This window comes from Lissotriton helveticus, chromosome 10 (assembly GCF_964261635.1).
Source record: "Lissotriton helveticus chromosome 10, aLisHel1.1, whole genome shotgun sequence".
Taxonomy (NCBI): Eukaryota; Metazoa; Chordata; class Amphibia; order Caudata; family Salamandridae; genus Lissotriton; species Lissotriton helveticus.
In genome coordinates this window covers 106990808-107008502 of record NC_136071.1, presented here as the reverse complement: position 1 = coordinate 107008502, position 17695 = coordinate 106990808, and the positions used below count along the sequence as shown (strand labels likewise).

General features: G+C 43.6%; 1 protein-coding gene across 3 annotated transcripts in view; it reads left to right on the top strand.

Annotated features, from left to right (window-relative positions):
* Positions 1-17695, top strand: part of LOC144785991 (uncharacterized) — a 324665-nt gene that overhangs the window by 221220 nt on the left and 85750 nt on the right. For all 3 annotated transcript variants that reach the window (XM_078664896.1, XM_078664895.1, XM_078664897.1), the window contains one exon: positions 13761-13871. In XM_078664896.1, the coding sequence (XP_078521022.1) occupies positions 13761-13871 (111 nt within the window). The remainder of the gene's footprint in view (positions 1-13760; positions 13872-17695) is intronic.

The following is a 17695-nucleotide window of genomic DNA, read 5'->3' as shown; positions in this document are numbered from 1 at the left end:
GTATACAGTGATAAAATGTTCCACCCAACAAGTAACAGAGATCGACACCTAGACTTTTGAGGCAGGAAGATTATTAAAGAATGGTGAATTAATGACTTTCCAAAAAAGAGCTACTATCCCAGGTTGAGCTGGCCGCAACCAGTACCCTTCAGGCTTCTTCACTAATAGTAGTCTTTCTTGCCTGAAGGGCCTCTGTATAGTGGCAACCTCCATACCTGTACCCCTCTGTATAAATTTGCAGAAAAGATTTAAATGCTAGCATAAGGTTAGAATAGGTCTGGTAACAATTGGAGTCAAACCACGTACAAGGCTTGACCATGAATGACTCTAACTTAACCATCAAGAAGGACTCCAGGGTATCATAAATGGAATCATAGCAGTGCACAATTGAACTACCCTCTGCCTTCTGGTCCAAGCATATCCTATGTGCTCCCACATTCAATGTATACCGATTGCAGAGTAATCAAGTTGGGTTTAACTTTAGACCACTCAATCATAACTTTCATTATTCCAAATATGACCCGACCCCCCCTTCATTACACAGATCAACTCCTCTGGCATGTTGTAGGAAGCTGGCTCTGTATATACTATACCTAAATGAGTTTTAGTGTGCCCAGAGTCCAGGGGAACCCCAAAGGTAGGCAGAGGTAAAAGAAGACACCACCTCACTCTCCATTTGTGGTAGTATGGGCGAGCAGTAAGGCTTTATCAGAGGTTAGTGTTGATGATTTGTTGTACATACTCAGGCAGCAAAGACTGAATTCAGACCAATTTATTTGTATCAAAAATATTACTTCGTTGTATTTATTTTCTAGAACCAAGCAAGCCTGGCACAGATAAGTGTAAATAGTACTTTCCAAGGCAGGTTGAACAATACAAGCAAGCTGAATAAAAATGTATTTGTTAAAGGTTTATAAATCTTTTCAATACAATCGAAATTACTATTCGATTACTTTTGATTACTTTAGAGATTACTATATGGATTACTTTTTCTACTTCGTGTGATATGCCTAGATAGCACACTGGGACATTGCCTAGAGAAAAGGTAAGTAAAGCAGTTTTTAGTTATTTGCAGGTTTTCATGTTCTCACACAAAACCAACTCAAGACTTAAAAACGATTTTCAAGAAAAGCAGTCCATGCAATCCTATGGAAGTAAATTGAGTTATCGGTTTACAGGTAAGCAGTTATTTGTGGGAGGTGGTATTCTGGGGTTAGAACCTGGGTCCCCCCAGGGTCCAGGATGCACTCTTGAAACGCCCTCAGTGGCATTAGGGTGGCCGGGTGCAGAGTGCTGAGGCCCAATGTTATCCAATGGGGCATAGGGGGCCTCTGGTTGGTGGCTGCTCACAAGCAGGCCACAAGGTTCTGGGAGCAAAGCTCCTGGTGTCGGGCTCAGGGCAAAGGGGGATCTGATTTGGCACCCAAAGTACACCCGCAGGGGCGGCTGGGTGCAGGGTGCTGGTTTTGGCGTTGGTACCCCTCACGCTTCTTCACTAATTAATACTCTTTCTTGCCTCAAAGGCCTCTGTATAGTGGCGCCTCCATGCCTGTACCCCTCTATATAAATCAGCGGAAAAGATTTAAATGATAGCATAAAGTTAGAATAGAACTGGTAACAATTGGAGTCCAACCACGTACAAGGCTTGACCACGAATGACTCTAACTTAACCATCAAGAAGGATTTGAGGTTATCATACGTGGAATTATAGCAGTGCACAATCTACTTAACCTCTGCCTTCTCGTCCAAACACATCCTACGTGCCCCCACATTCAAGGCATACCGATTGCAGAGTATTCGAGTTGGGGTTAACTTTAGACCACTCAGTCATAACTTTCATTATTCTAAATATGACCTCCAGTGGTTTCTCAATGTACATTTTCGAGCTTTGCCCTACTTAAAGACTCAATAGTAAGTGGTTATGATCTCCAGCACAATTGGGATCAACCAAAAAGCTGGACATAAAAGGTAACAGGTCCTCTGAGAATAAAATGTAAGAAATCGTGTTAGTCCAGACATTTACTGGAAGGAGTTCTGTTAACGAACTAGAGGGCCTGTCTCGCATGAAAAGGTGAGGTTATAGCTCATCACAATGTTGTTAAGGGCCTCTCCTCGGGGATTGTGAACAAATGTGATTGTGCGTTCCCATGCGTATTAGTAAAACCGGCATCTTTATCACTATAATATGTACATAAACCAATATTTAAATCTCCTGCCTAGATGAAAGAAAAGCTATAACCCGTCCCAATTATGTATTTAACAGTATGCTCTAGTATTGGGGATCTGTTTTTTAAAATCCGAAATATAGTTCTAGAAATTAATAATCAGAACGTTAAAGGCTGCCTCAAATTGCATGTGTAACATTTTTCAGGCAGAAAGCCAACACCAAGCGTGCCAAGCCACCTTTGGCCCAGCCTGCTCCCAATGGGGTGGCTAGGATATGAAGGTAAAAATACCCATCAATATGGAAATTATCTATTGTGTCACGTATCTTGAACACAAATAAGTTCAAACTGTTTCATATATCTAAACTAATCTTTGTTGTTTAATTTACTACTGATGCCCGCTAAATTTCAGGAAACCAAATTAATAGTAGCTGTTAACGATGGGGCCTCTCCTTCACTGTGGAAGATATTGCTATGTGTATCCGTATCGGACAGGCACACATATACGTTGCCGACTGTCGAGACAGAGTTTATTCTACTTGAAAATTATGCAGTCAGTCATTTTCCTCAAGTGAAGCAAGCGGCAAATGAATTAGACGTAGCTATATTAAAAAATGGTTTACGAATATGGAAACCCTTTCTGGGTGATAATGACCTTGCAGTAGGTCATAAAATTATTTAAAAAAAAGTCCCAGTGCAGGGCTCTTATCCTATTATGCTCAATGTTTCCACAGTTGTGTAAAAGAGAACCTGAAGTTGACCAAAAACACTGCCACCTGTACAAGACTTGGGGACATTACCCACCAACAATACCCTTCTAACCATGAAATCTGAAAGAGACACATAGTGATAGATTCCTTACCTTAGAATATCCCCAGGCGTATGACTGGATCCGGAAAGTTTTCGCGTCCGCAGTACCCCTGTGCGTTGGTAGGCGTTGTCGTACGGCTCCGCATACGTCGCTGAGATGACGTCGCTGGAGCTACTTAAACACGCCCACGCGTGCTGACGTCAGTTCTTTCTTTTTCCACGCCAGCAAGTGCAGATCCGGAGAGAGCGGTACCCCCCGTAATTTTTTGACTGAGTTTTGGGGGACTTTTGTTTCTCGAAAGTGATTTGCTTTTATCAATTTTGTATTTTTGAATCTCTGAATCCATTTCGGCACCTGTCTGGCAAGTCTGCGTTGCAACCCTGTACACAGAATGCTTAATCCAACACCATGGGTATGGGGACTGATGGATCAGCTTTCCTTTCTGTAGGGCAAGTAATAGGGCCTGTAGTTCTGCCATTTGTGCAGTAGAATCACCTAGAACTTTGGTATGTGTACACAGCACCTTGAAGTTAGTCTTTAAAAATTCCCTACACTGCAGCACAAGCCACAGAATATTTTTGCTTCGATGAACTGCAGGCTGTGCAGAGCTGTCCGTGTAGAACATCCTCTTGCACCAACGTATTGGTGCATATCTCAAACAGTCAATGTGTCGCTATTCAAAATTCCAGTGATCCAAACTTTTACGGATGGGCTGAAAAGAGTATTTCCTTCCCGGGTGCTTCCAGCCCCGGTGTGGAATCTTAATTTTGTCCCCTGTTCGAGCACCTTCAGTCTTGTCCCTTGCAGTTCCTTTCCTGTAAAGTAGATTTTCTACTAGCTATCACAGCACAAAGGCATGTTAATGAGCTCCAGGCTTCAACCTTGGAGAAACCTGTTTTTCAAGTTCGTAGAGAAATCCTAAATTCGTTCCTAAGGTGGTTTCTTCTCTCCATCTTAACCAGTCTATAGAACTTCCAGTCTTCTTTCCACAACCTGACTCAGTTTCAGAAAAGGCTCTTCATAGATAGTTCAAAACCATTTTGAACAACTAAGCAACTGTTTGTTGCTTTTCAAAAACCACATAAAGTAAAGCCATCATAAAATCTGGCATATCCAGATGGATACTCAATTTACATTCAAGCCTGTTAGGCAAAAGCTAAAAGAGTTTTGGCTGTTCCTTCTGGGGCCCATTCCACCAGAAAGAAAAGAGCCTCAATGGCCTTCCTTGGGAACATCCTAATAGCTGACATTGATAAGGCAGCTACTTGGTCTACACCGACGACTTTCACGAAGCAGTATGGTGTAGACGTGTTAGCTCGCCAACATGCAATGTTCGTCCGGCTGCGCTACGTACCCTTTTTCAGTACACATGCCTCAAAATAAAAATGTTGCTTACTCTGTAAGCATCTGTTAGTGGCATGTAGTGCTGTAGATTCACATGCGCCCACCCTCCTCCCTGGACGCCTCTGGCTATTGCAGTTTCAATTACTTTCTTCCCTTTCGTGGTCATCTCTCTCTCTTCCCTGTGTTGTTCTGCTCCTATCATCCTCACCCGTTGTGCAGAAAAACAATCTACCAATGTAGCTGATGACCGTGCTCATTGCAAGCAAGCAAGAGGTGGAGTCACACTACCTCGTGACTCGAGAAAAATTCTTAAAAGAAAAACGGCTTTGACTCGATTTACACTCCTCGTTCTTTTCCTAATAGCTCTCTGTGGGAATAATTACTTCAGGCTGTTACTTTAGAAAAAAAAAATACCTCTGTCATTGTCTGTCGACCTCCTCATTTCACAAATCTGGAGGATTGGGCACTAAACTGCCTTCATGAGCCACTGTGGTTAGTACTGTGTACGTGCTGCAGCTGCTGCCTGGGTAAGAATACTTTACTGGATTCAGTGTACATCACCTCACCCATAATTACCTGTTTGTTGAATTTTCAGAAATACCTGGTTGGTCTAAGTTTTCCTTAGTGCTGAATTTTTCCCGCACAGGAAACAAGGAACAAATTCCTTATTGGATGCGGAAAACATTTATTATTTAAGGTCATGCATGACATAACTGCCTTTCGGGCCTTCCTCATACTTTGGCCTAAGTTGAGCTATACTTCTGATAGCAGTCTTGTCCGCAATTAGTATGGACAATTTAGGGTTGACATTTGTATAGAGGAGGCATTTAGGACTGTGTGGTGGTATGTAATTTGTGGTTGCCTTTGGATTTCTGTAAATATTTTTGTGGCATTTAAGATGTTGTTTAAATGACTCATTTTGTAGTATTTTTTGGTAAGAAAATACTGAAAATCACAGATAGTGACCTCATGGAAGACCCTAATAGCAGTTTACATTTTAGTACTGTAGTGTGGTGCTAGGTTTCCTTAACCACATGAATGCTACAGCAATTCATGCTCTGTGCTGCAGATGCACATAACCCATTGTTCATGACGAGCTCAGCTCGTCATCTGCACACAAGCAGTGTGCTGCATGACGAGCTGAGCTCGTCATGAGCACGGAAGGGGTTAAATGGTGGACGCCCCACAACTACAAGCATCACACTTTACAAAGCGTGTACTGAAAACCGCTCTTGATGTTTGTGCTGTTGGCTTTTTTTGGTCTTCGGGGCTATTTGAAGCAACATGTGGCTGCAATTTTTTACAGGATTGAGCGTTGGATTGTAGATAGTATGTAACCTGTAAACATATTCATCCCAATGCAAGAGAAAATGGTTACAATTATACCTGTAATATACTAATGAGGTGGTCATTTTAGTTTTTATTTTGCCTAAAAACAATGCTGCGTCTCACTGACTCAAGGCGATCTACTTCATTATGTAGTTGCTCCTCATCTTGGACACCAGTCCAAATTTTTCTTGTTTTGGCTTTCAGTTCCCTGCCTGCATGTGCTTTTTTTGAAAGTGGTTCCAATGTTTTAATGCCTGTGATGACCATGTGTTATTAATTTGCTTAGTGGTGAATATATGAATAGTTAATGGTATGGTTCACTTCTACAAGATCACAACCTAAAAGCGGTGTTACGGTCCTATGTCTTCCCTGAAGCTAGGATGTAGTGCAAGGACACCCCTACTAGTCTTTGAAGATCCAATAATTACACAGTGTTGGCTGTGCCAAAATCTTGTTTAATGCCAGGGCTAGTGGAAACAAATTAAACCGACTTATAGGTTTTTCAGATGTTCCGACCAGTGGCCAATGGGAGTACCACGGTTTGGCAGTTGAAGACTAGTTATTGATAGCAATAAAAGCACAGAATGCTTTCAAAAATTCGTTTTAAAGCGCTCTTTCTGTTATAATACGCTGTGTTGTGCCAGAAAACTGAAATTCTGCATTTTCAGCCTTCAGTGTATAATGTTGGGTACAGTGTAGCCAGTTGATTGTTACTGAATGCTATGTTACTGGGTATAGTGTTTCCAAACTATGGTAGCCTCGAGCAGTTCCTCAGATCAGACCCGCATGCTCAGTCCTGACAGATATTTCTACCTACAGATTCCTCATCTCAGGAATTTTCGCAGTTCCCCGACAGGATCTGGAAACTTGAAATAGCGCTGGATCCCACGGGTGGCCCTTGGCTTTGTCTCAACTTCGTTAATTCTTTGGTCATTACATCACAGTCCAATATCAGGTACTAACTGGACAACTGATGTCAGATGTTTATTTCCGAGCCCTTCTACAGATCTGGGGTGCGCTCCTTGATTTTCTTTATTTCCAGTGGCATCAATCGATCTTTAGGCACCACATTTTCACCTTATCTTGCTATGGACTTGCTACATTAAATGGTCTCATTTTAGCCTTCCTCTGCTGATGGTGTGGTTGTCTTCGAAGGAGTGGGCAAACCATGGAGTTCACTCACCCATCTAGGTTGAGTTGTAAGTCCAGCTTCCCTAGTGGTTCCTAGAAAATTGCTGCATGGTCCGGTCTTATCACTAGTGATCTTTTCGCCTCTAACAGTTTGGGTGTTCCATTGCTGGATCCTGTTTCATTTCAAGAGCGGTTCTCTTTTGTTGGAGGCCCCATGACAGACTTTGTGCCTACTGCTGCTGCATGGTTTTCCCATCTTCCCTTGGTCCAAGACCTGATTCCGCTCATGCAACGGCATTCACTTTGGCATTGCGGGAGTGTTCACCCCCTCTTGAGCCGACTCTGGTGCACCTCCGAGCCGCAAAGTGTCTTAAGTTCCTCTGAACTCTTCACTGGTGGCTCTTACCCCCCCCCCCCCCTCCCCCCCCCACACACACACACACACAATCAGTTTGCCTTGCTGGTCTTCTCAATGGGTTCAGTGTTGGCATCGGGGAATATACTTGTGGATTCAGTCTGGTTCGGATGCTTCCCTCCTCTGCTTTTTGATTTGAGTGCCACACCACACTGGAAGTGGACATGGTGCGTGTTTGGTTCGTCTTTCTGCTCCCTCCAGATGATCAGAGTGTTTGCTTTGTTGACCTTGTTCCGGTCAGCTTTGCTTAACATTTATGTGCGACCCCTCTCAGATGCTATTCGAATGGGGTTGGCTGGTCTTTGGTTGTTGACTGTTGGCCACACTTTCGCCTGGATTGGCTCTTCTTGTCCGCTGGTTCATGGTTTACTCCTTTTTTTGAGCTGCTGGGTACCTGGGTTTTGAAATCTCACCATGTCTGTGGTGTTGGGGTTATGATGTTGCCTTGAAGACTCAGTAATTGTTAACGTTTACCCTGTTGCTTGCTTTTCGGAAGTGCTTTGTGTCTGTCCTTTTTATCTCCTAACTGCTGGACCACACTTCATGATGCGGTTTGTTTTTCTTGCGTTGTCCTACTGACTTTGTTCAGCTGCAGTGGCATGTGCTATCTGGGTACTGTTGTGACCTTTTTTGTACTTCATTTTGAGGTAGGTGTGATTGTATCCTTGCCCTGCGGTCCCATGCACTGTTGAGATCCTTATGGGCTTCTTGATACCTCTGTCTGGGTGTTATTATACTGGGTTTGTGGGCCTTAGTGATGTGATTTTTCTACTCTTGCCGTGTTGTAGTACAGTGGTGTACATTGGTCCACACCTGTCAAATAATAAGCTAGGGCCAGGGTTGTTCTGATCTTAATAGCTGTAATTAGTGTTAGGTTATTCAGGTTTGACAGGCCTCTAGTTTGGCTTTTTGTGTTCACTGTTTCAATCAGCCCCTGAAGTCCACAGCTTTGGTATTGATTCATAAAATGAGGAATATACATTGAGAAATATTCATCATGAGAAAAAGTTGCTTACCTTTAAAAACTATCTCTCGTCGATGTTCTGTCTACCTGCAGGTTCCTCGCTCTTCTTCACCTCTTTGCTTTAAAGTGTGTTTGTTATGTGGTAGTTTGGTTGTTTTTCTGCATTAGATTGCTGCTTCTCTCAATAATCTTGCCACTGCCTTTTAATTACAAGGAAAAAAGACTGTACTGATGTAAGCGGTACAAAAGGGGGAGGTGATGGACGGAGCATCTGAACCAATCACACACTCACACCCAGCCAACAGATCTGGGTTTAATCAATCACCGTTCTTTAGCCCATTCTCCACCCCAGTTCAGACATGGCCATATGCAAATCAGTCTGACCCTGTGCCTCATGGGAACAGTCCAGCCCGAACTGCCAAGCCATGCCTTCCCTGGACCGGAATCAAGCTTCCTAGGACCGGTTTCTGGCATTTCAGCCGTCTTCAGCCAGGCTTGCTTGAATCCAGTGGCAAAGTGAGCAAGGGACTCACGTCTGAGCATACCCTGCCAACTTATGGTCAACAAAGCGGTACAAAAGGGGGTGGTGATGGACGGAGAATCTGATCCAATCAAACACTCACACCCAGTCAACAGATCTGGGTTTAATCCATCACCGTTCAGGGAGGACCTGGCTTGGCAGTTCGGGATGGACTGTTCCCATGGGGCACAGGGTCAAGACTGATTTACATATGGCTGGGTCCAAATTGGAATGGCATGGTGAGCAAAAAAACGATGTCTTTAGGCCCAGATCTCTGTACTGGGGTGAATGTGTGACATTGTTCTGCATTCTGTCCATCACCTGTTGTTTTTTGCATTTGTCACCCCGAGTGGGACGGGTATGCTCAGACGTGAGTCCCGTGCTCTCCATGCCACTGGAATCAAGCTATCCAGGCTGATGAGGGTTGAAAACCCGAAACCGGTCCTTGGATGCTAGTTTCCAGTCCAGGGAGGACCTGGCTTGGCTGTTCGGGCTGGACTGTTCCCTTGGGGCACAGGGTCAAGACTGATTTGCATATGGCTGGGTCCAAACTGGAATGGCATGGTGAGCAAAAAAACAATGGATTTAGGCCCAGATCTCTGTACTCGGGTGAATGTATGACATTGTTCTGCATTCTGTCCATCACCTGTTTTTGTACTGATGTAAGGGCACTAAATGCCACCTTGGAGGAATCCATGTCATGACCAGGAAGAAACTTAAGTCGAAATGGTGCCCAGGTGCCATTTGCTGATGTGGGAGAGCTATTTCAAATTACCTGATCCACTCTAGCACCAGGGAGGATTCATGAGGTGAGGAATCTGCAGGTAGAGAGAGTATCTCTCAGAAAGATGGTTCCCAAAGCCTAATCTAAGGCTGAGTAATCCTTTTGTAACCTTTTCTTCTATTTACAATGGGATTAGTCAATCTCAAGATTATTATGGCATACTTTGGGTGCCTATCCTTTGTCACACTTTCTCTTACCAGGACATAACACTTCAACTCAAAAGGAAATTAAAATAAAGGCATGACTGTAGGAAAGTGCCCCTTTTTGACATGCCCCTCCCACCTTTTGCCTGGTATTTGTTGTGATTTTGACTGGAAGTTCACTGGGTTCATGCTAACCCGTTCCCCAGTGCCAAATCTCTTTCCAAAAACTGCACAATTGTTCTTCCGATTAGCAATACCTTTAGCACTCCCTGTAAAATTATTATGGCATACTTTGGGTGCCTATCCTTTGTCACACTTTCTCTTACCAGGACATAACACTTCAACTCAAAAGGAAATTAAAATAAAGGCATGACTGTAGGAAAGTGCCCCTTTTTGACATGCCCCTCCCACCTTTTGCCTGGTATTTGTTGTGATTTTGACTGGAAGTTCACTGGGTTCATGCTAACCCGTTCCCCAGTGCCAGATCTCTTTCCCAAAACTGCACAATTGTTCTTCCGATTAGCAATACCTTTAGCACTCCCTGTAAGTCCCTAGGAAGTTGTACTACTAGTACCTAGGGTAAGGAGGCGAAAGAAGGTCCTTAACGGCTGCAGCACGAATTGTGCCACCCTAAAGGACCTCTCACCAAACAGACTGCTACTGCAGGCTGCATGTTTTGATGCTTCCAAAAGTGAAAACACTACATGGCACTCATCCCTGTGTGCAATGCCTGCAGACACTGCATGCAGTTTAGGTTAGTCACTCCGACAGCAGGCCGTACAGCCCTAACACAGGGTGCACTATACTACATGTGTGGGTATATCTGCCCAAGCCCCTTTGTTGGTCAATTCCATTGCTGCCAGTACCAAGTGATCAGAGAAGCCATTTAAAAAACATGTGCTGGACACTTGTGAATACAAGTTCCCCAGCTATATGAGGGCTTCACTGAAAACAGATGTTTGGTATCAAATATCTCGTATTTATAAACCCACAATGATTTCATTGTTGGATTTATTAATACATGCACGCAGAGGACACATTTGAGGGGCCTCTTGAAAACCTACCAACTACTGGTGTGTTCATGAACTGGCCTTAGCCACCCTGCCACCGGAACCGAGTTTGACTCCCAAAGGTGAAGCCCTTTGCTCTCAGGAGGTCAGAAACGAAGTCTGCTTGGGCAGAGGGTGTTAACATCACCTCCCACAGGATGACCTGCAGACTAGCTTTCCAAGGCAGGGGAATTTCAGACCCTACGCCTTTGGTATGCAAATATGGCTTACCTCACAGGAGAGGATGCCGCCACCCTTTGTCCATAGTCCTTTGGAACCTGGACCGGTGAGAAAATTAGCTAGTCAGATAGGCTTGTCCACCCTCAGGCTAGTACCACACCTTAAAATGGAGGCAAACGCCCTTAAATTCAGTATTTTGGGGAGCCCCAGAAAAGCAGATCTTGCTGACCTATGAAGAAGGATACTGAAGAGCTGCAAAAGCAACGACAGAAGAAGGAGCAACTGAACTGGCCCCAGCCCTTGTCTGCCTGTCTTCTGTTCCCATCTAATTGCAACAGATTTCTCATCATGCAGGCTGTTGTGCCTCTCAAAGCATGGGAGGACTGCCTGCCTCCCAACAAAGATGCAGGGGCTCCTGTGGAGCGGCAGAGCTGTTCCCCTGCATCCTGCTGGCACCCCAGAAAGAACCTCCAGATCCGCCCGAACCAGACGCCGCTAAGCACCACTGCACCTAAGCCCCCCAGCCCGAGTCGAAATGGGCCAACAGTGTGAATGGGGTCCCCAAGCCCTCAGGAGACTGAGTCCACTTTGGTTTTGCCCCAGGTGAACTCCTGGACGCCACCTGCAACCTCTGTGTGCATGTCCCCTAAACCGGAAGTGCTCACAGACGAAGAAATCGGACACCTCAAATACCCTTCAACCAGCCACCCTGGCCGGAGAAGAGGACCCCTGGTGTTCCCATGTCCCCTAGCATTAGTGGATCTCCTTATTGAGTTTTGCGCATCATTTGTTGACTGCATTTGGGTATTTTGCAGAAGTCTAACAGTCCTCTTTGATATGCCTAAGGCTGCTCTACCAAACTACCTCCTAGAAGAGCACTTGGGATTGCTAGAGCAAGCCCCTGTCCACAATATATCTCTATTTTGTATATCATATAAAGAGCCAATTTCCTATAATGAAGAATACTGTTTGCAAGCGTTGTCTCATTAAAGTCCGGCATATTGGATTTGCTAATTTCTTGTTTGAGTAAAGTCCTATGCTGTAAGAAATCCACACAAATATATATTGCTACGAAGTATTGAAAAGGGCAAACTATTTATGAAAAAACTCCAAACTGAAGGTTAATGCAGAGAACAGTATGTTAATGCAATAGAAGAAGATAATCAGAAGTTATGGTGATTTGTGTAACATTTTGACGAACTGTGTAGAGAATGAGCTTGTGAGAATTTAGTCACATGGAACCATGGTCTTCGATTTATGCAGTTGAACAACCTACCATGTGCCAGGAATCCTCCTAAACTAGCAATCCCATCTACCTCCAAAGTTAAAGTTTTAAAAAGGTGTAATAATTTTGGAAGTAAGCCGTTCCACTAGAACAACTCTATGCTTGCTGACACAGCATAGTTACAGCTATTACCACAGCAGTGCAAGAAACATACACACACGCACACAGCATTGGCAGCTGCAGCATGTTTTCTAACACACTCAGCACTGGTTCAGCACAGGTAGCAGCAGTGGCAGGTACACATAGATGGCCCTGCCCAAATATGGGCTGACTGATGTGAAGGTTATGGAACAGAGGACTGGTAGAAAGTAAACCACCATGACCGAAGGATGGGGGTGGGCACCATGGTTAGGAAGGTAAAATAATAGATTGGGCTAGTGGGTAAGCACCATGATTGGGCAGCAAAGGGACTGGCACAGACCGGTATCAGAAGTGGGGATGACAGAGTCTCAGAGGAAAATTAGGCACTGCGTAAGGGGCAGAAGTGAGGAACAGATACTGGAACAGTGTTTTGAGGAATAGATGGGAAGGGGATCGCGATGGGAGATGGACAGGGATCGATTGATTTGGGCATCGAGTTCCATAATGTGATCGGGAGAGAGAAGGGGCAGGACTTGAACAGGGTTTTCTGGGTGTGAGATATGCATGAATAATTTGACGAGGATTTGATTAGTGTAAAAGGAGAGGAATTAATGATGGAAAGGACAGCAACAACCGAGAACATGGGTGGGGAAATGTTGAACACTATGAAGCGTGCGCAACGGACAGTATGAGTGAGAGGCAGTAAAAGCGCAGGTCTGAGAGGTGGGGGATGTGTGGGAACCTGGTTGCAAAATGCTGAATCGTTACAGACTAAAGAAGTGCTGCTTCCTGTTCCTGCCTGACCTGCCTCTTCTGGTTCCAGCAGCAAGTACTGTATGGCTCTAGGATACTTCATTCCGAAGATTCAGTGCTTCATGCTTATACCAGTACATACTGCTGAATGATGGACAACAGTAGAATATTTTTCCTTTAGAACAGGACAGCCTGTGCCCAATATGGCTGCTTGCACTCTTGCAACATTTGTTGATCTTGCAAATCATTGTGTCAAGGCTATCCCGAAGTACAAAGGAACAAAGCAGTTGAAGCGGCCATCTTAGGTCCGGCTTACGTTCAAGTTGTCACAAGAATGTATTTGTTTAATCCCTGCTATAGTAAAAAAAATGCAACAAAAAGGATTGTTGCATTTTAAAAATGGGTGTGTGGAATATGGCAACTGAATATGACACTGCGTTTGTAATGAAGTGTGATTTTCAGATGTAAAATAATCCTTGGTCCATTGCAAAAGGAGAATGTGCTAGGAGGCAGACCTGATGCATTAAACCACCAGTAGCAGGCAAGAGATGTATATTCTAAGGCTTATTCAAAATATGAATAGCAAAGCTCATGGCTGAATGGCACTAGCCCAAACCCAACTATTACAACATGTTCACAGGGAGGCGTTTGATTCCAATCCTTTATTATAAAACGCCTGAATTGTTGACATAAGATCTAGCTTCCGAGAAACCCAAAGTTGCTGTTCAGCCACACGTTGAACAGCTAGATGCATGCAGTAAGACATGCCTACTAATTGTTGTTTTTTTTTTATGCTTCTTTTGTAGCATAAGTGTTGGAGTACACTCATCCAGACTTGGTGCAGCGGTCCTATTTTAGGGCCGAAGGGGCAGTTGGGACCTATTGCTTATCCTGAACCAAATCTAGACTTTCAAAGGGTAAGTTAAGAGCTTCTTTATCTTAGGTACATGGCATCACTGGAAGTATCACCAGGCCCCCACCCATTACATATGTGATCAAATGGAAGTTTATGTGCTGCATTTGTTTTTGTTTTTAAGCCATTCATCTGCATTTGTATAAATAAATGTTGGCCTCAGTCTGGAGTGGCTTTGGATTTTTAAAGGACACCATTTTCTGAAATAATTTCTATTTGTTGTGTTATTTCTACAAATCTTCTTTGTTAATGCATTCTTAGACATTGTTCTTGTAATGTATGTTTAGATTAAAACTTAGCAGAAGAATACCTTCTGGTCTGTATTGAAAGTGCCCATATTTACACATGTAAAATACATACTCAACATGGGCTCTACTTCAGATTTGTATGCTTTTAAAATCTTGCTATCAGATTGAAGGTTTACAGAACAATTTGTAATCATGTTTAATCACATTTTTAGCCTGTCACCTTAATTAGCAGATAGTCAACCCACGCAATCCTGTTTTACTATCTCTCAGATTAAGCTATGCGTTCAGATTTCTCACTCTATCCTAGCCTGCAGCTCGCAGTAATGTAAAGTGGGCAGACCCTGTCAGACTCTGAGATCACTTTCACCGCTCATTATCTGCATCCTCTACAAATGTATTAACTACTCGGCTAGAAACAACAGTCAGCGTTGCCTCTACATCACCATCAAATGGGACTTTGCCTTCAATCACTGCTTGCCCTTTAGGCAAGGATGACCATGTGTTTCTCAGACACTAATGTTCCAAAACACAATATGTGTTTCTCTGCTATCAGTACTGCATCATCTCTATCATAAACTTCATGCCATTTACCCTCATCCCCAACAGCGTTTCATATGCAGCCATAACACTTGATGCTTTAGCTTCAGTTAGTGGTCATTGTGCCCTTCATTTCATTTCATCAATCTCCTTCAGTGTATGAACCTTCCATCATTTTCTTTCCCGTGTTTCCATTAAGACCAAATATATCTTCTCCCAGTTCAAGAATACTGAATGCTTATGGTAGTTGAAAAAAACACTTAGGAATATACTAGACTCAGTATGATTGTACTTCTTTGTCCTGCATTCACCTTTGATTTGTTACAAAATATAGTACACATCCACAGAATGTGATTCCAAAGCAGTGTTCTCAACATCACCACCTTCATTAGCAGTTTTTTTTCACTAACTAGTCATTTCTAATTTTGGTACTGCCTGCTACTCCAGTCAAGCATGGGGTCCTTGTCAAGATACTATGCTGCAGAAGGGACCTTTTTAAGTTTTTTAAAATATCTTTAGTGGCATTTTGTACAAGTGTATATAAGGCGTTATCAAGTATGTATAAATAATGAAGCCCAAAGGAATTTACGTAAACATTCTCCCTCCTCAGTCCCAGCATTACAAATTTACTGCTGAGTTTTTTATTCTTGGGGGTAGGTAGTAGGCCTAACTACTGTGCGTGTCACTTTGGGTATCTCCCACCCTGTAGCTTCCTTCAGTTTGGCTAAGATTTCCGTCCAATAGGAATTTGTCTGGGCAGGACCATAACATATGTAAGCAGTCCGCTTCTGGTGTTTTGCGCCAGGGACAATCATTTCTAAGATTTAGAAATATTCTACTTCACGTTTTGGGTGTGAGATAGGTTTGGCGCACAAAATTGTATTGAACCGTTTTGAACCGTATGTTCAAGTGCACTTATTTGACCCCTTCATGTACCTTAATCCATTCCTGTTATGACAAGGGAACGACTACGGCTTTGTTCCACCGTGTTTAGATGGGGAGTGTCTGAACCATCAAATAGTCACTGAGTGCTCAGTATATGTGTGAAATGAAACAACCTCACTGGGCCATGGAAAGCATTACTTGGAGCACCTTCGCTACAGGTGGCTCCTCTGGAAAGGCAGCCCATAGTTCTCTGGTCACCTGAAAGATCTTCTTGTATTGTAAAAACTGCCCTTTCCCCAATTCGAATGTGGACTCAGCACTTTTTCGGGTAATAAATTGTCTATTTGGAAAGAAGTATCCCATTGTCAGGCAACCGCCCTCCTTCCACTTTTGGACTGACATAGAGTCTGCGATTTTGGAGAAAGTTTGCATCGCCCATAGCTGCATGTCCGGTGCATATGGGCCTCGGCCTATCACCTTTTTAACTGTATGTTCTCAGATCTTTGCCACATGTTTGTAAGGACAATTAGGGGGAACTCTTGCTGCCATCATCAGGAGTTCTGGTAGGGAGCCTCCCCTCGTAGGTATCAATTTCATTTAGCCAATGAATTGCATGTTGCAGCTGGGAGGCCATATAATAAAATCCTTTATGGTGTACTTTTAGTCCCCCTCTTTGCCATGTTTCTGTAAAGTCGATAAACTCACCCTATTACGTTTAGAGCCCCATAACAGTACTTTTATCAAACCATTTAGGGTTTTAAAGACGTGGTTAGGGATTTCATAGAACAAGTCTTGTACCACATATAAACACCGGGGTAAAATAATCATTTTTATAATAGCTATTCTGCCCATGAGGGACAGCAATAGCTCTTGCCAAAAGCACACTGAACCCCTTATACCTTGCGCAACGTTCCCTATGTTAAGCTCCAAGTGACGCTCGGGAGTACTCGTCCGTCTGATTCCTAGTTATTTAGGTTCAGCCTCCACCCATGATAGTCCTACCACTGGTAATAGATCTCAAGGCTTCTGGGATAGCCGAACAATCGGGATTCATTGGGACTTGTTTTTAGACCCAATATTTCACTGAATTTCTGTAGTATATCTAATAATCTAGGAACTGCTTGCTCTGGCTGTCGTATTTATACCAAAGTAGTATATGCATACATACAAACCACATGATTAGTGTCTACCAACCTGATTCCCCACCCCTCCAAGTGCTGCCTTAAAGTTGTTTGCAGAAGGGCAAGTTATTACATCTAAAACTGTTTTTCCAGAGATATCATTATCTTCAGACGGACAACCGTTTTGAAGTGTGCCATGGCTTCTATTAACATTGTCAAAAGGCAAAATGCTTTGTGGAGTGAAGGCAAATTAGAGGATTCTTGTTCGTCATTAGTGCCTATTTTAAGCTGGTGTGCAGAGTGAAAAAGTGACCCAACATGTATCTGTAATCCTTGAGCTTGTCGTCAAGATCATAAAACGGGGAATTTTAAGGAAGCAAGATGTCATATTTGAGAACTTTACAGTGCCTTTGTCATGTGATATATTATGGAGGTTAAAGAGGGCTTTTGTCTTTTAGGGTGACTTTTTGCGTGTGTCTCCTATTGCCTGCTTCTGGTATATGTAGACATCAAGTCTGTAAGCTCACAACCTTCTCTGATGGCCCAGTATACATGCCTGGGAAAAAAACTGATGGGATGTCAACACTGATTAAAAATAAAACTGTTCGAGGCATGTGGGCTGCTGAATTCATATCTATAGCATAGATCGCCGCCTAGTGTTGGGTCCGGATGATTGCACATTGTTGTCCTGGAAGAGTCTTCGAAGTATCACGAGATAGGTGGCTCCTCCCCTGGACTACAGTGCGCATGGGCATCGACTCCATCCCCAGATTGTTTTTTTCTGCCATTGGGTTCGGATGCATATTTGATAACTCCAGTTCGGAATCGATAGAAACTTTCTTTTCGGCCCAGAGGCCTTTCCTATAGCGTCGGTATTGTTTTGCGTTCGGTGCCCAGCTCTGTTCCGGCTCAGTTCCCGAGTCGGACGTCCAGAGGAGTCGCGTGGCTCTTCGGTGCTCGAGGCCCAGTCAACGCAACCAGACTTATTCGACGACACATCATGGAACGAAGCCCGTTCAAGAGATGCCCCGTGTGCA